This window comes from Rattus rattus, chromosome 5 (genome assembly GCF_011064425.1).
Source record: "Rattus rattus isolate New Zealand chromosome 5, Rrattus_CSIRO_v1, whole genome shotgun sequence".
In the NCBI taxonomy this organism is placed as follows: domain Eukaryota; kingdom Metazoa; phylum Chordata; class Mammalia; order Rodentia; family Muridae; genus Rattus; species Rattus rattus.
This window is the reverse complement of record NC_046158.1, coordinates 136,630,515-136,656,026: the sequence shown is the minus strand read 5'-3', so window position 1 is coordinate 136,656,026 and position 25,512 is coordinate 136,630,515. Positions and strand designations below refer to the sequence as shown.

At 44.0% G+C, this 25,512-nt stretch overlaps 1 protein-coding gene across 2 annotated transcripts in view; it reads right to left on the bottom strand.

Annotated features, from left to right (window-relative positions):
- Rpn2 (ribophorin II) overlaps positions 1-25,512 on the bottom strand; it is a 46,007-nt gene that overhangs the window by 13,707 nt on the left and 6,788 nt on the right. For both annotated transcript variants that reach the window (XM_032904625.1, XM_032904626.1), the window contains exons 3-10: positions 21,636-21,731; positions 20,409-20,584; positions 16,778-16,853; positions 15,649-15,783; positions 13,376-13,552; positions 11,226-11,344; positions 8,612-8,717; positions 665-756 (exon numbers count right to left, since the gene is read on the bottom strand). In XM_032904625.1, coding sequence (XP_032760516.1) covers positions 665-756; positions 8,612-8,717; positions 11,226-11,344; positions 13,376-13,552; positions 15,649-15,783; positions 16,778-16,853; positions 20,409-20,584; positions 21,636-21,731 — 977 coding nt within the window. The remainder of the gene's footprint in view (positions 1-664; positions 757-8,611; positions 8,718-11,225; positions 11,345-13,375; positions 13,553-15,648; positions 15,784-16,777; positions 16,854-20,408; positions 20,585-21,635; positions 21,732-25,512) is intronic.

Sequence of the window (25,512 nt, the reverse complement as noted above, 5' to 3'; positions counted from 1 at the left end):
TTATGTTAGAAATGTTAATGGTTCCACTAAGAGTTCGTACTTAAAGACAAAACAAAACTCTGAAGCTCTGCCTCAGCCCCCAGGAGCTCCCATGTAGTGGAGAAGCACTAGTCCTACAACAGAGGATCTCGGCCTGTTGGTCACCTAAGACTAGAGGAAAGCGTATTTACCTTACAGCTCAGCAGCAGTAGCAAAACTGCACTTATGCATTATTTACAATATTGTATCTACAATACGAAGAACTCTATCAAAGGGTCACAGCTTTAGGAAGGCTGAGAACTGCTGTTTTAGAGCCGTGTCTAAGGTTTTCAAACTGGGTTCAGCCCTACCACTGGCCAGAAAGGGTTCCTATTAGGCTGTACCAAAAGCTTATTTAGGACTCTGAAGATAAGACTTCAGTAAAATACAAATTAACCCACTGTTTCCTCTGAATTAGATCATGTGAACCTCAGTGGACTCGAGGTTGAGACCCTGAGGGAGCAGACTTGGCTGAGGAAGCAACCCCACCATGAACGATCTCCACACCTGTACCGTCACGCGGAGCCCTAGAGCAGCCCACTGGAACCGCAGTCTCCCGAATCTGGGCGAGAGAGGCAGTGTCTTGTATGTTCTTTCCAGCTCTAAGGCTCAGGGGTCCTCAGCGCCCAGGTGGCACCCCACTTACCGGGTAGTTTTGGGTGCGATGCTCTGATCCTTATCCACAGTGGAAAGATCAACATTTGTGATGCCAACTTCAGTGGAGATCTTGACTCTAAGCTACAGCAAAACATGGAAGTAATTCATCAACTGATGGGTATGAGACATTTACACCCAAAGCCTGTGTGTGTGTGTGTGTGTGTGTGTGTGCGTGCACGCGCGCTCACACATGCAATCCAGATTCTCCTATATTGGTAGATAAGAAACACCACTGAGTCACATCCACAGTTTCTATCTTTCATATGGCCTAGGCTAGCCTTGAACTATGTAGCCAAGGATGGCCTTGCACTTCTGATAGATATATATATCAGAATAGAATAGAATAGGTTGGGATAGAAAGATGTGCCACCATATCCAGTTTTACATAGCTTTGTATATGCTAGGCAAGTGTTTTACCAACTGACCTATACCCCTGCCTTAAAATGTTCTTCTCTGAAAAGTGAATAAAGGCAGGAAAAGAATTCTAAGATAGGAGTCTTCAAGACCATTGTAAACCTGGCCCATCTGGCTGGCCACATGGCATTTCCCCCCAGCCCCATCCTGAGCCCTAACAGGTAAGACCTCGGTTCTTATTCTTTTTTTATCACACCTTTTGCTTTGATATGTATTTAAAGGCAGAAAAAGCAGGGAAAGCGTTAAAAACAAAAAGTCCTGGGGTTGGGGATTTAGCTCAGGTAGAGCGCTTGCCTAGGGAACACCATAAGGCCCTGGGTTCGGTATTTTAAAAAAAAAACCAAAAAAAAAAAAAAGTCCTAATCTCAGCACTCAGAAGCCAGAGGCAGTCAATCTCTGATTTCAAGACCAGCCTGGTCTATAGAGCGAGTTCCAGGACAGCCAAGGCTATACAGAAACCACCTCAAAAAAACAAAAAAAAGCAAACAAACAAACAGGCTGCTGGGAAGTGGGAAGTCCTACCAACCACAAGGACTTATCAGTGTGCACTCTATGGAAGGTACTCAAAACCCAGAGGCTGAGGTTCCTCACTGTCAGCCTCTGGCCTCCTACTAAGTTTCTGTTCAGTAACCCTCCCCACAAAGATAGAAGATGCCGGGGTGAATCTCCATACTGTTAATCAGGTAGTTCCCACTCTCTACTGTGTATGGGTTGGCACACAGAAGCATAAGGTTTCCTTTGAAGAACGAAATGTGAGCAGAAGGAAACTATCTTCTTTCTCTGTGGAAGTCTTAAGAGAACAAATGATGTCCAGACACAGGCTTGCTCCTTTAGTCAGGCTTCCTGAGTAAGAGGACATGAAACAGGGCCTCCAACTGACTCGCTAAAGACTTCTGTCGTAGGCAAAAAAAAGAAACCTTGGTTGTTTCAAATCAGTAAGATCTGGAATCTGCTCTAAGTGCAAACCAGACCAGCCTGGCTCTCCCTTTATAAACATTTCTAAAAAGAGAGGCTAGCTAATGCCAGGAAATACATTTTAAAGTTAGGTTCAAATAAATGTAAATACCCAAAAGATATAGAAAACATGTTAAAAATCTAAGTCTGAATGTGTAAATTATGCAAACCCAAGGCATATTTTTGTACACATGTGCAAATGTATCCATGAACCTTCCAAATATGACAGGCTTGAGTACAACACAAAGAAGTTCTTGGCAAATCTAATCACTTCGTTTAACTGTCGGGGTCAAGGAAAAGAGGCCCTCACAAATAATGGAAGGAGAGCCATGGCATTTTCTAAGGTGCCTCACCAAGGGATGACAGCCCAAATCAAGACCAAAAAAGAAAAATTAAAGGAACCCCTTTTAGTAGTCTTTTTTCTTGCTTCAATAAAAAACCATTTTGTGACAGCAGCCTTAGTTATCTGGCTGAATGATTTTTTTGTTCTGCTTAAGAAAACTTGTGAATGTGACAGACATTCTCTCTTCTTATGGATACACAGCCACTCACTGGCAGAATTCTACTTGGCATCACTGCCTGGCAATGAGACGGGAGACTCCCTGGTTATGGCAGCAGAGAAAAGAGAAGTGGGCCATCAAATGGACAAGCCATGGAAAGAACTAAAACCCCACCCCAACCTCCCCAATATACACACACAGGCAAGCCACGGGAAGAACTAAAGCCTCCTATATATCACCACACACAGGGTAGGTTCAGAATTAGAGCAAGCTTTCCTATATGAAGTCGGGTCTATAGAGGTTCTTGACATTTCTATCAGACAATATCAACTGGAAAGCTCAGGCAAAGATGCTGCCCAAGAAATCTGAACAATACATATGGCCAGACTGGTACACACTTCCTGTCCCCCACGTAAGCCTCAACTAGGCTGCTGGTTCCAGATATTCAACAGAGGAAAACACAAGAGGCTTTGAAAGCAGATGTATAAAACGGACGTGTGAAATGCTGTATGGCAGGAAGCTAGGCAGGTTTGGAGGACTCTGGCAGTCCTAATTTGGGGAGAAGAAAGTAGTTATAGTCTTGCTGTAAACAGTGTCTTCAAATTAACTACTGTGCAGTTATCAGTCACATCAATCAGATATTTCCTTCTTCTTTTTCTTCAATCTTTCTCTTAAGATGTCATTTAGTTTGTAAATATGATCCCCCCCAAAAATCCTAAATGTTCATAAATAGGAAACTAAATAAATAATGCTACATGCATATTATGAATTACTATGGAGCAATTTAGGAGACTAAGGTGTATGGTCAGACAGGAGCTATCGCCGCCCCTGCCTGCCCAGCAACCTAGGACAGTTCTACCTCACAGCACTAGTGAGCACAGGCAGCAGAGAACTGCCAGGCATGCTGGAGGCTAGGACGGTGTGGTTTTCAGCAGACTCCCGAGGGACGAGCTGGAAACCTCTACTTGTGATTAAAAACAAAGAAAATAACTTTATCAAGTGATCCCTCCACAGCAAATAAAGTTTTTTCTATTACTTTAAAAATATATTGTGTCTAAAGACAGCTACAGTGTACTCATATATAATAAATAAATACATCTTTAAAACAATATATTACTTTAAATTATGTGTCTGTGTCTGAGTGTGGCTACTGTGTACACAGGTGTGCAAGTGTCCTTGGGAGCAGAGCTAACAGGTCCTTGAGAGCGGGAGTTATAGGCAGTTGTGAGCTGTCTCATGTGGATGCTAGGAACACAACTTGGGACCTCTGGAAGAGCAGCAGGCACTCAAACCACTGAGCCGTCTCTCTAGCCTCATCCTTTCTATTTTCTTAGCACCCAGAAGCTGTTGACAATAGACTTCTCCAAGGACTGAACTGAGAGGTGGGAGAGACTCAGATTCATCATCACTTTTCTGTACTTTGAAAGAAAAGCACACACCTACATGGTGTGTTTTTAAAATTCCAGGATAATCTGGATGATGTGAGACATATATAGTCTTCTGTTGTTGCTTTGTTTTTCTAAGATGAGGTTCCTCTCTGGATCCCTAGACCAGGCTGTCTGTGAACTCAAGTTCCAGCAGAGTGTTGGATCAAAGGTGTGCGCCATCACCTCCCAGCATAGACTGTCTTTAAATACATTATTTTTAAATTTAAACTTAAAAACCAATTCTCAAACTTTTGATTTTTTTCCCTCCTCTCCCAACTCCTCTTGGATCCTCTCTACCTCCCACCCACCCAACTTTATCTTGTTTCTCTCTCTCAAAACAGGCAAAAACAGAAAGAAAACAAAAAGACGTGAAAATGGGAGGGGGACTTGTAGGGAGGAGAGGAGCTGACAAGGGTGGGAGGGGACTAAGAGAGGGTGTGGGCAAGTATAGTAAGAACGCATTATGTACATATATGAAATTGTCAAAGAGTAAATTTAATATTCAAAATAATCTTTTTCTCTCAGTAGATAGACAAATAGATGTTTATGAATCAGACAAGGCTCTTTCAGAGTATCCTAACACAGCAATAAGGAAGCCATCAAGTTTCTTAACCATGAGCAGAAACAGAGCCATCAAAGCCTGCTCAGCAAGATTCCACTGAACGTTTGTTCTGAAGGAAGCCACCTCACAGCTTCCCAGACTCCACAGACACACGGAATGCACGCAAGGGCAAACTGCAGTGAACTCGAGGAATGTGGGTTTGCGTTCCTATTTTAAAAGGCTGCCAAGTGACAAGCTCTCTGCCACACAGACACACTGCAGGGCTGTTAGCAAACAGAACAGCTTAAAGCTAACCCGTTGCTCCTAGGAAATCTCACAACAAACGGACTTCTGGAAACACTCATAAGAAAAGCATCTCCACGACACTCTTTTACAGGAAAATGTAAATAAACCACAACTTTCTCAGGCCTGCTTTAGGCTCTGGTATAGGGTCCCAGTTCTAGTAAACTCTTCCTTCAAACCAGTGTGTGGGGCTGGTCTCCAAGAGGAAAGGGGCCATGTGCCCACTGTAATACAGCTGGGTCTGCTTCACATAGCAGCACACCATCCCTTTTGTTGTTTGCACTGTATACTATATACATACACCCCCTAAAAGGTTTAATACATATACCCCTAAAAGGTTTAATCCATATGCCCCTAAAATGTTTAAACACCAGGAATCGCAGTCTTTCTGCTGAGAGTAGTAATTCCCCATGTGGCTTATTACTGTCAAAAATGAAGGTGCATTAGAGGCAATTAATGCTAATGAAAGTGTCCAAACTCCTGCCTCCCCTGACAGCCAGCCTAGTGTCCATGGGTACTATTACAAGCTTCCACACGAACCACTGCTAATGCATTCTGACCAATGCTGGCATCTCCAAGGGGGAGCAAGCAGGACTTACTGACAGCTCTGAGGCTCTGAATGTGACTATTACTGAAATTACATAGTATAGCTATACATATAGCAAGAATCAAAGCATACGCACATGTACACATATGCATATGAACACACACCCCGAGCTCCGACGTGATAAAGTGGATGAGGAATTTTTTTCTGCTTATCCATCCCTGGAAAGGGGCAGGGCAATGACCTGGTCTCAGTAAGGGCTAAGGATAGCCACACAAACAGCTGTTAGACAATTCTGCTGTTTTGTGCTTAGACAATTCTGCTGTTTTGTAAATCCCCAACCAATGCTTAGTTTTTCCAACAACAACAAAAACACTTGGACAAGCAGCAGACTTGACATTTCAAGAAGCCAAGTGTTACAACAGCCCACAGCGTACTACTGCCTTTCAGACAAAATTCAATTTTGGGTCCAAAATTGAACCCTTAAATTTATGCCAATCGAGTTCTGACAATGTCAAGAAAATCCAATGAGCAAAGAAGTCTGCCACAGAAGGCACTTGGACAACTGGGTCTCTATGCCCACGGGAAAGAGGCCAGAGGCATAAAACCATCTCAAAGCACATCAGAGACCTATAAAATTCTTATTAAAAATGACTTTGGTTTAGAAAATGATTTCTTATAGGATATCAAAATCACAAGTGACATAAGAAAACAGATAAACTAAATTAAAATCTTTTGTGTTTAAAAAGACAGCATCAAGAAAAACTGAAGATAACTTACAAAGTGGGAGAAAATTTCTGTAAATCATGCATCTGAGAAGGAAATTATAGCCAAAGACATATAGAGAACATCTTAAGTCTAACAATAGAAGAGAAGCGTATGGAAGTGGAGGTGTGTGGGGGTGGGGCTGGAGAGCAGCTCAGCAGAGGACCTGGGTTTGATTACCGGCACCCACGTGGCACAGAAAGCCATCCCTAGCTCCAGCTTCCAGGGGATCCAATGCCCTCTTCTGGCCTCTGTGGGAACTAGGCCCACTTGTTGCATGTAGATACATGCAAGCAAAACATTTGTGCATAAAAATAAATCTTAAACACTCAGTGTTTAAGTGTAAATACCAAATATAAATAAACGACATGTTTTTCAGTCAGCCACAGAGATGAATAAAGTACTTAAATATGGAAAACATGGATAATTCTAAAAATACTGCATGCTCTAAGCAAGGAGAAATCCAGAGGCAGAAGTTAACGCATTGTGAGATCCCCAATCAGATGAGCACACTGAAGAGACAAAGCACAGAGAAAGAAGATTTGCAAATGCTGGGGCTGGGAACAGGAGAGACGGGAGAGTGGCTGCTTAGAGTCCGTTTTTTAGCATGATCAAAGTGTTCTAGAACAGACAGCACTGTTTAGAGACAACTCTAAACACACACTAAGAATATTTAACTACATACTTCCATGAGTAAATTTCATGGAACTACAAGTTATATCTCAATGAAGTCAAAGAGAAAGGGAGGGAGGAAGGAAGAGAAATAGGGAAAGAGAGCATGTGAAGTCCCCCCATTTGGACATTACCACACTGCAGCCTGTTCTAAACACCCTAGAATGTGGGAAAAGATTCCTTTTCTTTCCCCAAGTAGTCTACTATAGAAACTAACCACTGACTGATGAAAGCTTGGCTTCTAGCCACAGGAAGTTCCTAGTGGCTACTGTAGGAGACAACGGTGATACAGTGTGCTCAGTGAGTTACCGAGAGGGCCTAAGAACTAGAACCAGAACTAATTGAAGTATACTCAAGCTGTCAGGAGGAAAGGTTCTGAAACTGCTGGAAGAAAACGGGAGAGGAATTTTTCCCCACTAGGTACTACAAGAATTTTTCTTTTAACAAATCTAATTCTATTTATTTGTGTGTGCATGCCTCAGCAGATGTGCAGGGGTCAGAGAACAACTTGTGGGAACTGACATTCTCCTTCCAGTCACGCCACCATTTTGCCAGCCTTCACACTTAAGATAGAAAAAGAGCAGGGCTCAGCACAGCCAGCATGATGAGCAGAGTCTCTTTCTCAGTCCCCATACAAATCCTGGCATGGAGGTACAAATCTGTGACACCATGGTCCCTGTTTCCCATTCAGTGGATACTCTGTGTGTGTGTGTGTGTGTGTGTGTGTGTGTGTGTGTGTGTGTGTGTGTGTGTGTGTGTGTGTGTGTGTGTGTGTGTTCCCCATTCAGTGGATACTGGGCAAAATAGATGGGTTCTCTGACAGTAGCCTTTTGGTGCAAGTGACTAGAAATAAACAGATTCTGTCTTAAATGACAGAGAAATGAGAATGATAGAGAAAGACACCTAATGTGGACTTCTGGAATACCGCCCCCACCATGCATACAACAGCATGCAGAGTACATATGCACTTAAATAAAAAATCACAAGGACTGTAGAGATCATAAACAAAAAATTGAGAGTCAATTGGCAGTGTCTAATGAAACCAAGGAATCTTGGAAGGTATTAGAGTGGGCTCTGCAGTAGTTGGTGAGTGACTAGAAATAAACACGAAGCAAGGGAAGGCACAGGAGGAGAAAGGTCAGGTGGCAAGGAAAATGTATTATGCTGAAAATAAGCTCTCTTAAAAGAAACTATGATAAAATAATCTAAAATTCAAAAGTTCAAGATACATAATAAATTAGTTTCTACCCAAACTATGTTCTAGTGAGTGGATCAGATCAGCTGTCTGTGCCCAAAAGGTCAGATATGAGGCAATGACTGGAGTTACAGAAAACATCTTCCTTTTTGCTAAACTTCAAAATTAAGTATCTACCCAGTAAGTAGGTTCTGCTTTTGAAAAGGTCAAACTTTCTAGCTGCCTTCTTTTTATTTAAAGAGAATGTCAAAGGTATCTAGCTGAGGATATCTTCAAAGGCAAAATTAGGATGATGGGAGGATCAAAGTAATTGACTTTAAGATCATGGCATATGGTCAGGTACATCCCCAGAACACACCACAAGCTCATTATAAAACTACACTGTAAAAATAAATGAAGGAGGAAGTGCAGGTTATTTATCTTCAGTAGAATTCCAATAAATAAATAAAGAAAAGTCTAAACAGAATGCAGCCCTTGTTTAAAATCCCAGAACAAAGGACACAGAGGTAGGAGGTCACTTTAGTCTGGGTGCAAAAGTCAATATACCAGGTGACAGAGGCTTTGTGCCTTGGTCATTTAAGATATATTAATGGGGCAGTAGGGTACAAGAAAAGCACCTACCTCTACAGTGTTTGCAATGTAACGGTTGTCACCTTCAACTCTGACAGAGAAGTCATAGTAGCCACTGGGAAGTTTAACATTCTTGAAGTTTAGCTCAAAAACATCCCTGTTGGGAGTAAGGGCAACATTAGCAAGAGCTCAAAAGAAGTCCTGAGTGCATCACACTGGCTATAAGAACATCGTCACAGTCACCTCCCTGTACCACTTGGTAGTCTCCAGCTCAGCCACAAATTGGTGTGGAAAACAAAGACCACCCAGGACGTTCAGTGTCCTTTGCTTCCCCCCAGGTCCTCCGAGTCCCGCCCCTGCAGCGCCCTCCTGAAAGGTGCTGTACTACATGCAGGCCTGCAGTCTGACTCCAGCCACCGTCCGCTGTTCATTCTTGGTGGTGGGGATGGAATCCCAGGCAGGGCGTGCTGCACGCTCCACTGTGCCTCTGCCTCATCCTGCTATCAACAAAACCATGCAACGAATCACCTCCAAGGGCCCAGGGATAGTGGTGTGGGGGAGTAGAGCTGTGTGTCATTTGTTCTTATAGTCTCTGTTTTTTTAATTTACAAAAGTTGTTTCTTTTATTTTACAAATTTATAATCCTCTATTTTAAACAGAAAAAAGGTAGAGAGCCCCTATAACCATCAGAAAGATTCCAATGACTTTTAGAGACAAGTTCACCTGGTCATTTCATGTCTATAGCAGGGAAACCTTTACGCCATGGGAAAAACACTTTCTCTCCTCTAACCTCCATATGGCAGTAATCCATTGATACCAAATAAGGTTATATAGAAACCAAGACTTAACTTCCTAGGAAGAATAGTCATTAAAATTATTAGAGACAAATATTTAATCCCATGGGGCAATTGTTTATGATACAGTTACAGACTCTAATTCAGTTTTAAAATGTACCTATGGGGCTAAAGAGGTGACAGTGATTAAGAATATTTTCTGCTCTTGCAGAGGACCTAGGTTCAATTCCCAGCACCCACATGGTAGTTTACAACCATCTATGACTCTAGTTCTAGGTGATCTGATGTCCTCTTCTGACCTCTCTGAGTGCCAAACACACATGTAGGACACATACACACATGCAAGCAAAACACACATATTCAAAGAATAAAGTAAGTCTAAAGAGAACTTAAGTAGGGCTGGAGAGATGGCTCAGAAGTTAAGAGCACTGTCTGCTCTTTCAGAGGTCCTGAGTTCAAATCCCAGCAACCACAAGGTGGCTCACAACCATCTATAGTCAGATCTAGTGCCCTCTTCTGGCCTGCAGGCATACATGTAGGCAGAAAGCTGTATGTATATACATAAACAAACATTTAAAAAAGGAACTTAAATAATAAAATATTATTAAATATTTTAAATAATTAAAATATTATATTCATAGCTAAAAGACTGACAAAAGGCACTATAAAATATGGATATGAAATGTATGAGATAAAAAGTTATCTCTCAGTAGTAGAATTATGGATAATTTATGTTTTTTGATTTTTCTATAATGTAGTACCCATTTATCAGACAAAATTAATATTAAATATGGAGACGACCGCTGCTCAATGCCACAGGGCATGCCGGAGATGACCCCAGATACCAGAGGCCCTAGGTACCATTAAGATGAGCAGATCAGCAGTGGAGAGACGGAAGAGAAAGAAACAGATACACAACGAGAAGAAGCAAACTGGAGACTCAATGGTAGCGAAGAACAACCTGATGTGAGTAGCCAGGGATGCCACCTAAGGCCATGGTGAGGTCCTGGCTTGTGCTGCCATGGAGGACTATGTCTGGGTCCCTGGCGCTGCAGTAGCCGGGGTCTGTTACCACTAAAGGCCATGCACATGTCCCTAGTCTGGGCTGCCATTCTGGGTCCATGCTGATAGCTGAGGGCAGTGTAGAGCTAGCCCACCCCTTGCTTGGGCAGTAGAGGAGCGCTCACCCTAACGGTGTGAGCATGGGAGAGCTGTCAGGCTGACCAACTCAGCTACCACCCAGGCCCAGATCCAAGGCCTTGACTTGGCCACCCCAACATCTACCCTGTGAAGGGGCTGGTCCTCCGGAACCAAAGCTGCAGGATCTCCACGACATAGGGCACCAACAGGATAACCAAGAGGAGTCCCAGTGAGGATCCAGTACTGACAGTGTAGCAGAAGCCAGCTCACTGCCATGAACATTCACAAGAAAAGATGTTTGGGCAGAAGGGTGTACTGTGAGACACACTGTGACACACCCCAGCTTCCCCAGTGAGGTTTTTTTGTTTGTTCATTTGTTTTCTTTTGTGGAGAGGCTGCTAGGACAGAGGGCAGATACAGAGAGATGGGGAGATGAATGGGATTCAGATGCATGATGGGAAATTCACAAAAGAATCAATAAAAAATTTTTAAAAAATTAAATTTAAAAGTAGGTACACAAAGACAAGACAGAGCCCACTAGAGAGACAAGGGCAGAACTCGTAAGGGCCATTTATCTTTCTCTTTCTGATACTCTCCTTAAGATTTATCACATTCGGCAGGTGTGGTTTTGTGACCTGGGTAAGTCCTCTAGGACTGTCACACTGGTTGAAAGTTAACTCTCCAGAGCACAGCACTTGTGGCCTGCCCAGATCTTCATGTGCCAGACTTACCCTACAAGTGAAAAGGGCATCTTCTGCAGGACAGTAGCTCTGGAAGCCACGGACTTAGCATGTTCCAGCTTAACTGCAGCTTGAGCCAGAGGCTGAGACAAAACATTGCTGACTTGCAACTAGAAAGTCAAAACAAACCAAAACACAAATGAATAGAACAAAGGCCACAGGAGTAAGAATTTGGTCTCTGGGGCACTTTATCTACAGGAAGTCAGCTCTACACAACAAGCACTTTTCTTCTGGAATGTGCACGGATGTTGGTCTGCTGCTACGAGAGACCAAATATGAGGACAGGATAGATTACAGAACACTACAGCTAGGGATGAGCCCGCAGATGAGCCTGCCCAACCAGCTCAGGAGGAAACTAGAGAACAGAGTATGCACAGGAGTGTGGCTGGTTCTCCCTTATTTTCACGGTACAGGACCTTGTATGTTGTAGGCAAGAGCTCTACCACTGAGCTACATCCCAAAACTAGTTGCCCGGGCTGGCTCTGAAACATCACTCCTGGTGTAGGCAAGCTTTGAACTTAGGATCCTCCTATCTGAGATTCCCAAGATCACAGGCCTGTCTCACTAGCTTTTACAGCTATAGCTCCATTTTACTTAGCAGAGTGTCTTGCTATGTAACCCAGGCTGCTCTGGAACATGCATATTCCTTCCTGAGCCTGACAAATGCCTCTGAAGTGACAGTTGTGTATCACTATACTCAGTCTAGTGTTCCTTTGTTTGGACCCTTATCCTATCAATTCTACTACAGTATCTTAAAAAATAAAAAAAGGGGGGTTGGGGATTTAGTTCAGTGGTAGAGCGCTTGCCTAGGAAGCGCAAGGCCCTGGGTTCGGTCCCCAGCTCCAAAAAAAAGAACCAAAAAAAAAAAAAGGATCAGGGATTGATTTATTTACTGGTTTTCTGCCTTCATGCCTGCCTATGTGCATATGTGGGTAGGTGCATGCATGTACACACACCTCTGCACATGTATTTGGAGGCCTTAGGAGGACACTGGTCCTCCTGTGTTGTTCTCCACATCATTCCCTTGAGATAGGGTCTCACTTTGAACCTAGATCTTGCCATTTTTCAGCTAGCAAGCCTCAGTGACAGTCCTGACTCCCTAGCTGCTCCTCATAGCTGATGCTTGGTTTACTGGTGATATGATCACACCCGACTTTGAACTAGGGACTCTTTGTGGCCCTGGCTGTCCTTGAACTCAGAGATCTGTCTGCCTCTACCTTCCGAGTGCTGAGATTATAGGTCTGCACCAGCACCATCTGGCCCCCTGGCTCTTTACTTGGGTGTTGGGAATCTGAGTGGAGATCCTCATGCTTGCACAGTAAGCACAGCAAGTATACTTACACAGTAAGTACCCTCATGAGCGTAGGAATTACTCTTATCCAGTGAGCCACTTTTCTAGTCTCAGTACCTATCATTTTTGGAAATCTAGTATATGCTGATTACTAGGCATCCCATCAACTGACGAAGGCAGACAGTATCATCCATAATTTATAGATAAAGAAACTGAGAATGTGGGAGTTTCAGGAGGCTAAACACTGCCATAGGCCACATGGTCAATTAAGGGGTAAAGTCAGGATTCAGCATACTGCTGTTGAATGTACATGTATGTATCCAGCTTCAAAGCCAATATTTTTTCCACTGTGTTCTCTAAATTACACCTGAGCTCGCAGAATTATACTATAGAGGTTATTTCTCAGCCTGCTCTTACACTGGGAGGCACAAGTTGTACCAAGGGAAACAGACAATTTTGAAATATGGGGAACCTTAGCAGGTTATCAAAATCAAACTTATAGGACAGATGGAACTGCCCTGTGTGGAATCTCAACACCAACATAAACAAAATGCTAACTTTAATAAAGATCTGAGATGAAAACTTCTGGAAGCCAGAAGAGAGCATCAGATCGCCAGGCACTGGAGTTGTGAGCTGCCAGGTTGGTGCTGGAAAATAAACTCCAGTCCTCTGCAAGAGCAGCAGTGCTCTTAGTCATCTCCCCAGCCCCATTTCCTTCTAATGGCTGCGAAAGCATTTGTGCCTAGCTACCCGTGTCTATTTATTGGGATATGCTCATGAGGGCTACAACTCATCTCAGTCTTGCTCTGGAACTAGCATGAGAATGGCAGTCTTGGGCAGGGGGTCATACCCGCAGGATAGCCTGTTCTTGAGTGTCAGAAGCAGAGCCCTCAGGAACAACCACCACTGGTACGTGATAGCGATTCTGGGACAATGCAGCAGCAGCAGAGGCCACACTGAAGGCTTCTGAGAGGGACTCAAAGTTCTTCTTGCTGAAGATTGTGTTCATGAGCTGGATGACCTGATCCTGAGAGCAAAGGGAAACAAGGCTCAGATCCTGTGCAGGACTTAGAGGACCTCCCCACCCCCACACCAGTCCTTGTGAATCAGTACACCCAACATTAATTCAAATGAGGAATTAAAGGGGAATAAATTCTGCATTTAAACTAAAAATTGAACTTGATGGTTTTTAATATAACCTTCTATTATCAATAGAAATTCATCCATTTATTTGTTAATCCTTTAATGACTGGTTAATATACAAATGCAAACTACCCCAGGTAACTGCTGAGATATGCAAGCGGAGGCTAAAACTCACGTAACAGTAACCGTCTGTTAAACAACAGGCCATGAACGTTGCTTTACAAGCACTACCTCAAGTCATCACAGCCTCCACAGACCGAAGGCTGTCCATGCTCTCTAAAAAAGGAAACTAAGGCTAACGCTGCTAAGTTTTAACACAGAAGGGAGGGAAGGAGGAAGGAAAGGCAGGAAAAATTCGTCTCAGAACCCTGCCACAAAAATTGTTCTGCCCTAATTGCCAAAATCCTCTCAGCTAGACTGTCTTTCTCCCTGACCTCTCTTTGAGCAATACGCTGGGCTAAGTCTGCATTCATAAGGGCACATTTTCTGGTCAAAGTGTGTACTAGAAAGAAACTAAAATTACGCTCTCTACTAAGAACCCAGAGGCTGCATAAAGAAGAAAAATGAAAAGCAATTTTAAAACAAGTGGACCTAAAAGGCATGATTATAATTCTGGAGGCTGTTTGCCTAGGAGGAAACATTTTCTACTTCAATCAGTTTTGTTTTTTAAAATCTACCATCTAACAAAAGAGCTCCCTTCTTCCTGACAGCGTTATTCACAGTCGACATGAAATAATTTTCTGTAATTGTACCAATTACATTTTTCCATCAGTAGGCTGTTGACACGTTAAAATGGGTGACTGTTCACCAGAATTGTTATGTCAAAAACAGTGACAGCAAAATTACTCCAGCCAAATACCTGGTTAGTAACAGCTTGGGAATAAAACAAGGAAAAGTTTAAGTTATATGTGTAGAGTCAGCAGTCCATCTGTCTAAAAGTATACAGAAAACCCCCAAATGATTTGTACCAGTAGACCCTGCATTCCTCAATGTTCATGCTGACAGAAATGAAAAGAAAGCCTGATACTTCTAGTACTCCTACACTTAGGAAGAAAGATTGGACACAATAAGAATGCAAAGATATGAACAAAGAATTAGAAAATTAATTCTAGCTACCCAAGATAGATGTTACTTGCTGGTTATATAAAGACATTTGCATAATGCATTAAAATAATGTAAGACCTAGCTTTAAATGCAAATCTTTCCTCTAATACTTTTAAGTAACAGAACTTGCATCTTAAGTACTCGAAACCAAAGGTTGGTAACCTCACACACAGGGGACAGAGAGGTTTTACTCAAAAATATACATCACACACACTCTAACTAAAATCGTTCAGGTTATCAAGAGCCTCTTAAAAACAAATACAAACAAACAAACAAAAAGCCACACACAAAAATAAAACCTAATGTTTAGCAGTATCTGGTTGACACACATGCTTCTCATAGAAACAGCATGAAGATCTCCATCTACCAGATAACATTATCTGGATTAGCTGCTGCTGAGGATGAAGGGAAGAAGGGACAAGGGGCAATTCTGAGTCCAGGGCACTTCATGCCAAAAGGAGATCGAAAAGCAGACAGGAGGGGTTGGGGATTTAGCTCAGTGGTAGAGCGCTTGCCTAGGAAGCGCAAGGCCCTGGGTTCGGGTCCCCAAGCTCAAAAAAGAAAAAAAAAAAAAAAAAAAAAAAAAAAAAAAAAAAAAAAAAAAAAAAAAAGCAGACAGGAGACAGGCAGGAAGGACTGTGGGAGGAGAAAGGAGAGCAAACCAGGGTAATACACTTGACTCTGCCCCTTCTATGATATGCAAGTGCCTCACATAAACAAGCGTGACAATTTATTTACATGCCTGTCACACTGATTAGCAGCATTAATACCTTTCTATTTCTCATTCTTTAAAACCTAATGTAAATCATGATTAACCACACCCGAGGTGTGTGCAATGCCTTTGAGCTCCATGCTTGACAATCATTAGACACGCACCTCCTTGATGGACGGTTCAGTCCCCACATGGTCCATGAGCTTGTAGGTGGCAGCAACAAACAATGCTGTAAGTTCCAGGCCTTCCTCAAACTGGAGATACACACCCCCTAGTTCGTCCAGGCGAGCAACAAGGTCCTGTTACAAAAAAAAAACCAGATGCATGTTGGGACACAGAGATCACAGAAACAAGATACAGAAAGCGCCGTGACCCCGAGAGCTGGCCTTTCGATCAGTCTGAGCCTGAAGCCCACCAAAGCCACTTCGTACTTTCTACAAACATAAACAAGGGAAACGCACCGGCAGACCGGCAGAGTCTGGCAGCCTTGGCAGCCTCCCTCCTGTGCTGCCAAGCCCTAAGGGTCAGGGCACTGAAGTAGCCACTGGTTTGAGCAGAACAGTGATCCCAGCTGCGACTGCCAGAAAGCACACGATGCACGGAGCCATAGCCATGCACTTGGATAGCGCCTACGAAGTGCAGCACTTCTCACTTCTCGGCTACGGCTTTCCCTGAGGAGCAGAACGAAGCAGCTACTGTGCCTGTGAGGTACACATCAATGACACTGCCAGAACTGCTTGGCGTCATTGCCTATACAGCTCTTGAGGGCGGCCCAAGGAACAGAATTCGGGCTTAGAACTGAGCAAGAGTAAAAACATGAGCCAGGCAGAGTAGCACACACTTAAAACCCTAGCACTCAAGGAGCGAGGCAGGAAGACGCCAACGTTAAGACCAGTAAGTGTTACATAATGAGACTGTCTCAACCCCAAAATACCCACCAACAGTGGCCACTTACAGGCAGCTAGTATATATATATATACGCAGGCTCTTTTAACCTTGCTGGGCCCCACAACTAGCAAACAGGGAAACAGAGGTCAGAGCATCAAATACCTTACCTCCAATTACAAAGCAGTAACTGGCAGAGAAAAGCATCTGAGTTTGACTTATTGGTCCCATGACCTATGGCCAATATTAGTCTAACAAATATTCTCTAGTCCTATTGCTTAAATTAAAGAGCAAAGCACATTGGACCATGAATGTAAAAGACACACAGCCGACTACAAGAGACCAGTCATGTCCACGTGCACGAAAAGACAGGAGCTCAGAGACTCATTTGGAGAAACCGATTCATACCTCAATCTCTTCTACAATGTTCCTCAGGTCAGCCTGCTGGGATAGGTGGGATGCTGTCTGCAGAGCCTGGACGGTTCTGGAAGGTAGAGAGTAGAGCACTGAGACTAAGATTTAGTTAAATGCATAGGAAGGCACTCTCCTCTGTTTTGTAAATGTACCATGCTAGCCTCAAACTGGCTGCTTGTCAGTCCTCTACCTTCTCATTCAAGGCTAAAGAAATACATTTGCAAATTGCTGGCAGAAGTTGGAGCAAACTAAAGCACACAAGGCCAAGATGGTGCTTAAGTCACCACCTGTGCTCCCAGCATCCTGATGCAAGGTCTGCCAGGGACACTCCCTCAGGCTTGTGAGACAGAAAAGGCACAGACTGAGTTTAAACCTAGTCTTATTTTCTTCTAACATTTATTTAGTATTCTCTCTATGAGAATACAAGCATAATACATACTTAATTCTTATGAGCAATGACTTTATACTACCTACATGTATCAGTATTTACTCTGTTTAAAACTTCACTTTTAGGGGTTGGGGATTTAGCTCAGTGGTAGAGCACTTGCCTAGGAAGCGCAAGGCCCTGGGTTCGGTCCCCAGCTCCAAAAAAAAAGAACCAAAAAAAACCCAAAAAACAAAAAAAAAAAACTTTCACTTTTTAAAATTTTTGCAGATGGGTCTTATGTTGCCCAGGGTGGCCTCAAATTTGCTGATGATGACCTTAAATTCCTGGTCCTCCTGCCTCTACTTCCTGAGTGCTGGAATCACAGGTGGATACCACATACCTGTTTTATGTAGTACTGGGAATTAAATCCAGGACCTCAAGCATGCTGTGAGAGCACTCTATCCACTACAGCCCTCCAACAGTAGTCTACCAACTAAGCCCCTTAATCTCAAAATTCAAAATAAAGTGAATTCAGTGGTATTTACTATAGTCACAATGTCCAACCACCACATCTGTTTATGTACAGAACATTTCCCTGAGTTCCAGATACAGTCCTAGAGTATTAATTAAGCAGTTTCTCTTTACAGAGTTCACCTCAGCCACCTCCCAGCAACATAATCTACACATTGTTTGTTCTAGATAGTCTCGTAGATGGAGTCACGTAGTAGTCCTCTTGTTGGGAAGGTGCCGAGCGTCCGTTTCCAGCTCTTGGGACCCGTAGCATTCTACCACTGGATAGAGTCTCTAATCCGTGACCTTTTCTTTTTGGCTTTTGAGGCTCATCCATACTGTGGCACATTCAGCACTTCATTCTTTGTTTTTTACTCACATATTTTTATTAAGAGGATATTCTAGGGGTTGGAGAGACAGTTCAGTGGTTAAGAGCACTGACTGCTCTTCCAAAGGTCCTGAGTTCAATTCCTAGTAACCACATGATGGCTTATAACTATCTGTAATGGGATCTGATGCCCTCTTCTAGTGTAATGAACAGTGACAGTGTACTGACAGTGTACTTACATACATAAAATAAATAAAATCTTAAGAAAAAGATTTTTTTAAAAAAGTATATTCTATAAGAAAGTATATTCTATATTTTGTTGTGTATGTTGGTATGCATCTTTAATGGCAGCCCTCGAGAGGCAGAGGCAGGTGGATGTCTGTGAGTTCAAGGCCAGCCTAGTCTAAAGAGTGACAGCTAGGACTATATAGAATCTGTCTCCAAAAAAAAAAAAGAAAAGAAAAAAAAAAAAAAAAGGTTGTCCTCTGACTTCCACATATCACAGTGCACATTCCTCTACACACACACACACACACACACACACACACACACACACCCCACACCCCTACCTAAATAACAATAACAAGAAAACATTCTAGGGTGGAATGTGACAGATATACATGTCATTTTTTTTTTTTTTTTTTTTTTTTTGGAGCTGGGGACCGAACCCAGGGCCTTGCACTTGCTAGGCAAGCGCTCTACCACTGAGCTAAATCCCCAACCCTGTCATTTTTTTTTTTAATTAGGTTTTTTTTTTTTTCTGTTAATGCAGATGTCTGGATGGAGAACAAACCAGTTCTCAGGGTAAAATGAGGGCAGCTGAGGCCCCCTGGTGGTCAAACGGTCTGCAGCCTCAGCACTGTAATTCCTAAGGGATGCCTGAGCCCATGTGGTTTTAAGTGTCAGGGAATGTAGAGCAAGAATCTGTCTTCTTGTGTCAAGATCAAAACAATTTAGATTCCCATCACAGAAAGGTAATTCTATTAAGATGCCAAGTTAGAAAACAGAAGTGTCACAATGTAAGGAGAGAAGCCCCATGAGCATTCAGCTACTCCTACAGGGCCTTTTGGTTTAGTTTCTATGGTACAGGCCTTGCGCATGGTAGGTAAGTGTTTTGCTCTCCATTTCCAGCCCCTAATCCCAGTGTTCTGAAAGGAGGAGTTGGCACCATCAACCTGTTAAAACACGATGAACAAAAGCAACTCAGGGAGGACCGTTTATTTGGCTAACACTTCCATAGCATAATTCATCATCAAAGGAGATCAGGGCGGGAACTCAAACAGAGCAGGAACCTGAAGGCAGGAGCTGAAGGAACAAAATGAGTTCCAGGAGAGCAAGGGCTATAGAGAGAAACCCTGTCTTGCAAAAACAACAGTAACAAAAACCAGACAATTTGTCTCAAAACAATGTGGACTGCACCTGAGGAGCAACACCTGATTAATCTCTGCCCTCCTTACTCACGCACACAAGAGTATCTGCATACACACAAGCATGCACTCACATGTGGGGTGAATCATTCCTGTAAGGTGCTTTTTCTCACCTATGCCTTTTGCAGAGGACCAGATTCTGTTCTATAGAAAATGTTATCCCCTCAGAACCCCATGTGCCCAACAGATGCTGCTTCTCACAACACTCAAGAATCCAGTAAGATTCTGTTCTTCACAGAGCCCCTAGTGCCAAAGCCGCAACAAACCAGGCCAAGCCTCACCACAAACTGCATGCAGCTCACTGTCCTCAGTCCTTGCCCCAGCTTCCACCTGTCTGTGTGGATGGTGGGCTTACCCTGCCTCAGCCCTTGCCCTCTGCCTGATATGTCTGTGTGAGTCCCACAAGGCCGAGGACCAGACCTTGCTGCCTTAACTCAAGTGCTAGTCACTGGAGCTGGGGAGATGGCTTAGTTGGTACATGGCTGCCATGCAAGTGTGATGAGTTCAGACTCCTAGCACCCATGTAAAAGATGGAGAAGGCAGTGTGTCTGTAACCTCAGTATAAGCAGGACCCTTGGAGCTCATTAGCCAGCCTGTCTCAAAAAACAAGTCAGAATGCCCAGTGTGATGGCACATGCCATAATTCCAGCACTTGGAAGGCAGAGGCAGGTAGATCTCTGTGAGTTCAAGGTCAGCCAGGTCTGCACAGTTTCAGGACAGCCAGGTATACATAGTGAGACCTGCCTAAAATTTAAAAACGAAACAAAGCCCAAGGTGGAAAGTGACTAAGGAAGATACCTGCTATTGACCTTTGGCCTCCACTTGCAAACACACCCCTACCCCCTACCCTACAATCACAACAGTGTCTGTCACATCTAGCAGAGTACCTGGCACACAGCAGATGTCTAGAAATGTGTGCTGCAGAAACGAATGACCTTCTCAGGTCGGTAACCAACACAAATGAAGCTCACAGTCTTTAACCCGGCAACTTACGCCAGCACAGTCTCCTCCTTGCTGAGGCGAGCGGTAAGGGCACCAAGGGCTTCACGGGATGCCAAGGGAAGCCCAAAGCCACTGAGGGCAGCAACTGCATGGTAGATTTGGGCAACGGAGGAGTCCTCGCTGACTGCTGCCAGAAGCAGATCTCTGGTCTCATTCGAAACAGATATCTAGGAAAGGAGTGGCAGGCAGTTAGAACAGGTTGCGGCAATTTGTGGAAGGCACACAGACCACGGCAGGAGCATAGCTGCCAAGGCCACGTCCACTCAGCACCCAGAATCAAGTGTTCATAACATCAACACCACCTCTGTTCTGACTGATTTTTTTTGCCAACTTGACAGAAGCTAGAGTTGCCTGGGAAGACAGAACCTTGACTGAGGAAATGCCTCACTAAGACTGGCATATATAGTCAAGTCTATAGACCGTTTTCTTGATTAAAAATTGATGTGGGCGGTGTCTCCTCTGGGCAGATGGTCCTGGGGTGTATAAGAGAGCAGGCTGAGCAAGCCGTGAGGAATGCAGGTAAGCATCTATCCTCTATTCCCTCTTCTCCAGTTCCTGCCTCAAGTTCCTACACTGACCACTTTCGATGATGAACTGTGATGTGGAGTACAAGTCAAACAGACCCCCCACTCCCACTCCAAGTTGCTTCTGGTCATGGCATTTCATCTCAGCAATAGAAAACCCTAACTCAGACAACCTCTCGAAAGACAACAATACGTTGCTTTGCTTGTCTAGTTAAAGTAATCTAGATCAACAAAATGATCTAGATAGAATCTAAAGTGAGATAGAATCTAAAGTGAGGACGCACTGAGTGTTTATAAATGTTAAAGGAGAAGGGAAAGGGAACCTCAAGGCCTTCCAGAAGAGAGATAAGAACTGTAAGAAAAGGTGATCTAAAAGCTATTACAGTGAACATTTAAAGGGAAATAGACTTTCTTTTTTCTTTCTTTCTTTTTTTTTTTTCCTTTTTTCAGAGCTGGGGACCCAAACAAAACCTGCGCTTACTAGGCAAGTGCTCTACCACTGGAGCCAAATCCCCAACCCGAAATAGCCTTTCTTATAGAAATAAAATTATGTGGATGGAATTCTATCCCACACCAACTGTTCGTCATTGTTAAAATTATATTAACAATCTGACATTATGTTCCCTTTAAAAATGTTCTTTATTGCAAACAAACAAACAAATAAACAAATGGCAGTGTAGGAACCTGGGCTCACCTCACAACCTGAGAGGACTTGGCTGGATTGGGCAGCATAGAAGAGAGAATCCACGTTGCTGGGATCAAGGTTTGACTTGATGAAGGCACACGCTTTCTAAACACAGGAGAAAGTCAAGGATAAGCGGTGACATAATGCAGTAACTAGGAAAGGTGAAAGTGTAGGCTGCAAAATAAAATCCTAACCCATCTATGGAGGCTCAAAGTGAGGACTGCTCTGGTGTAGTTTGTCAATAGTTATTTTCCACAGGACACTACTACCCCAAACTGCTGACTTCACACAAGGAACAGCAAGGCTGAAGAGGGTGAAAACCACTTAACAAATGTCCCGCTCTGGCTGTGCCCTGTGCTGGGTGTCACAATGCTCTTCCTTTTGATGAGCATGAGGTCCTCCAAGACAGTACCATTTCTCCTTTAGCAGGAAAAGGAACTGGGACTGCCTGTGAGGATGGCAGAGTTAAGTGTCCCCTGATGGCAAGTTTCCCAGTGTCACGGCTCTGAAGCCATGTGAGACAATCTAAAGTGACTTTAAAGCATCTCTTCTTCCTGGCTCAGGCCCAAACATTACCACGCATCTCACCACCCAAGCCAGAGCTGGGAATTGTGGCTGACGCTTCCCTTCCCCCCAAGGCTACCCAGTCTGCTTCCTTTCCACCCCCTGGCCCATCACTGCCCTGGGCAGGTCCTTCTCCCCTCTCACCTCATTGTTACAGCCCTCTTTTAACTGCTTCCAGGCGTGCAATCTACTCTGTACAAGGACCCATGTTGCTTTGCTATTAAAGCCCTTGTGGTCACCATCATGTCCAGAGAAGATCCAAAGTTGCCAACACAGCACAAAATGTCCGAGTGGCGTATCATCAGCAAGGCCACCTCAGACCCCAGAATCTTAATCTCCTGAATTTGCCAGTTGAACAATTTTCCTGTCCTCGGATTACCTACCCCCATCCATTTTCCTTGTCTCTCCTGTCTACCAAATGAGGTCCTCCCTTCACCTCTGCCCAGATGTGCCTGTCCCATGTGGCCTTTGATGACATTCATCCATGGCAGGCCACAGTCCACTCTTGCCCTGTTTCCCAAAGCACTTGCCACAGGTAGTCAGTGCTGGCTGCCGAGAACATTGCTTCCATCACAGTAAGTGAGCACAAAACAAAATCCAACCACTTCTGTCCCACTGAACTATAAGGAAGACAAGTTACATCGCTAAACACCTTGAATCAGACAGTATAATATAACTGCCAGGCATGGTAGCACATATTGTTAATCCCAATAGTCAGAACACAGGGACAGGCTGAGAATTCGAGACCAGCTTGGTCTACATAGTGAGTTCAAGGATAGTCACAGAGCTCTGCAGAAAGACCCTGTCTCAAAAAAAAAAAAAAACGAAACAAAAACCCTAAAACCTCAGCTATTTAAACTTTTATGGCCAACCCAGCCAAAAGTGGGTGCTTCTGGCACTGGAGATGCTGTTCAGAGATAGAATGTTTGCCTAAGGCTGGAGAGATGGCTCAGTGGTTAAGAGCACGGACTGCTGGGGTTGGGGATTTAGCTCAGTGGTAGGGCGCTTGCCTAGGAAGCGCAAGGCCCTGGGTTCGGTCCCCAGCCCCAAAAAAAAGAAAAAAAAAAAAAAAAAAGAGCACGGACTGCTCTTCCAGAGGTCCTGAGTTCAATTCCCAGCAACCACATGGTGGCTCACAGCCATCTGCAATGGGATCTGATGCCTTCTTCTGGTGTGTCTGCAGAGAGCAACAGTGTACTCACATACATAAAATAAATAAATAATTCTTAAAAAAAAAAAAAAGAATGCTTGCCTAACTTGCTCAAGTCCTGGAATATGATCCTTAAATCACAGAGAAGAAAAAGCAGGGACCTCTGGGAAATGGACTAGGGAGCAGGAGTGGCCATGATACTGCTTGGTGCCTTCCCCCAACAGCTGAGCTGCATTATGTCATGTCTCACTAACGGCCTGGGTCACTCAAACCAAAACGAATCCTTTGAAAACCGTTAGGAACAAAATTTACGATCCTCAAAACAAATGAGTTTCAACTTTAGTGCAGTTTGAAAGAATCAGAGGGAAAAAGAAAGGGAAAAAACCCTTCATCTTCTATAAATTGGGATCTGAAGGAAACTGGTTCTTTCATGAAGGAAACGCCACACACAACAAAGAAGTGCTCTGCTGCCCTCTGGTGCTTTATAAGTGAAAAGACAGCATCAGGCCCCCACAGGTAAGGTACCGCCTTCCCCACTTCAAAAGTGGCGATCTGATGCCTCTTGGGGATTTCTTGTTCCATCCTCAAACGACCCTACGCATGGACACTTCTACTGTCTTAAGTCCACAGAGAATTAGACCAAGATCCGGAGAAGCAAAGCAGGGGAACCAAGGTCATTCCTAAGTGGGAGAGCTCACCTTCAAAGCCAGATGGCCTGGCTGTGCCCTCTTCTCTAAGAGGCTGCTAAAATGACCTGTTCTGAAGTAGATTCAGCATTGGACCTGCTCTAATGTTACAGGGACAATCAGGGTCAAGGGCAAGAATGTTCAGTGTCTTCAAACAGCAGTGGGAGTGGGGAAACTTCCTAACACCCGCCCAGGCCCCTCAGTGAGTGCCCCTCTGTTTCAGGGTTGGGACTTGAGCTGGCTCTTCTAGGGAATACGCATTACATATAACTACAGTTGTAGCTGCTCTCCACATTCCAGACACCCTACCAACTGGAGGCTGAGAACCATTCCACACATCTGGTGCCTACACACCCCATATCTTTGTGCCCCTTGTAAAAACCCCAAGGACCCCAGCATCCTCCTGAGCAAAGAGCACCCATGCTCTCTTCTACCTTTCTTCTCCAGCCTCCTAACCGAGTCAGATACCACACCCCACATGGCTCTTCCTTGCCGCCTTCTCCCTCAGCACTCTAGCATCGACTCCCAGACCTCTGGCCTTCTCAGACCTCACACTGTGCAGACACGTCCTTTGCCACTCAGCCCAGTCTCCACACACAATGCCTGCTGCACTCTCCAGTACCTCTATCCAGCTGCCCTAGACACCAACTCCTAGCAGACATTCCACTAGTGAGCCCCACACTTTATAGAGGCTCCAATACCTCTCCTTCAACTGATAACCCATAATGCATGCAAAAAGTTCAAGTCTTATTTCAAACACCATCCACCCTTGTCTTTTGACCTGTCTTCTTTCCATGCAATCCCAGCTCAATTCACACCTTCAACCCTAATCAATGTCCCCTCAGACTCTCAATGCCAGCAAAGAACATCTGTAGAGGAATGTGTGCCTCGAACACAGATCTGATGATTCACAAACCCTCCTGCACTCTGATCCTACTAAAATTTGACACTAATCTAACATCCCAACCTCATTTGCTACACTTTACAATACCAAACCTCTGTAGCTGCCACCGCTCTACTGCATGTTCCCCAAGTTGTCAACTCTCTCCTCAGGGACCCCCACACTCTGAGGAAAGACGGCAGCACTGAAGCACTAATACAGCACACCAGTGTCTGTGTTAGGCACTGTCTGAACTCGCTTGGATCAGTTATGAACAGGATAAAAACATGCCTCAATATTAACAATGATAACTACAGCTACCCTGGGTGTGGGTGTGGGTGTGAGGGTGGGGAGGTGCTCTATGGCACTGTCTGATTTCACTTTCATACTACCGATGGGCTACATAATATAACCCTCTTTCCACAGAAAGAACTGACTGATGCCTGTGATCTTCCTTTCAGGCTAAAATAATTCACTTTAAGAATTCACAAGACTGGTTGGGGATTTAGCTCAGTGGTAGAGCGTTTGCCTAGCAAGCACAAGGCCCTGGGTTCGGTCCCCAGCTCCGGGGGAAAAAAAAAAAAAAAAGACAGTGGTTCTTTAAAG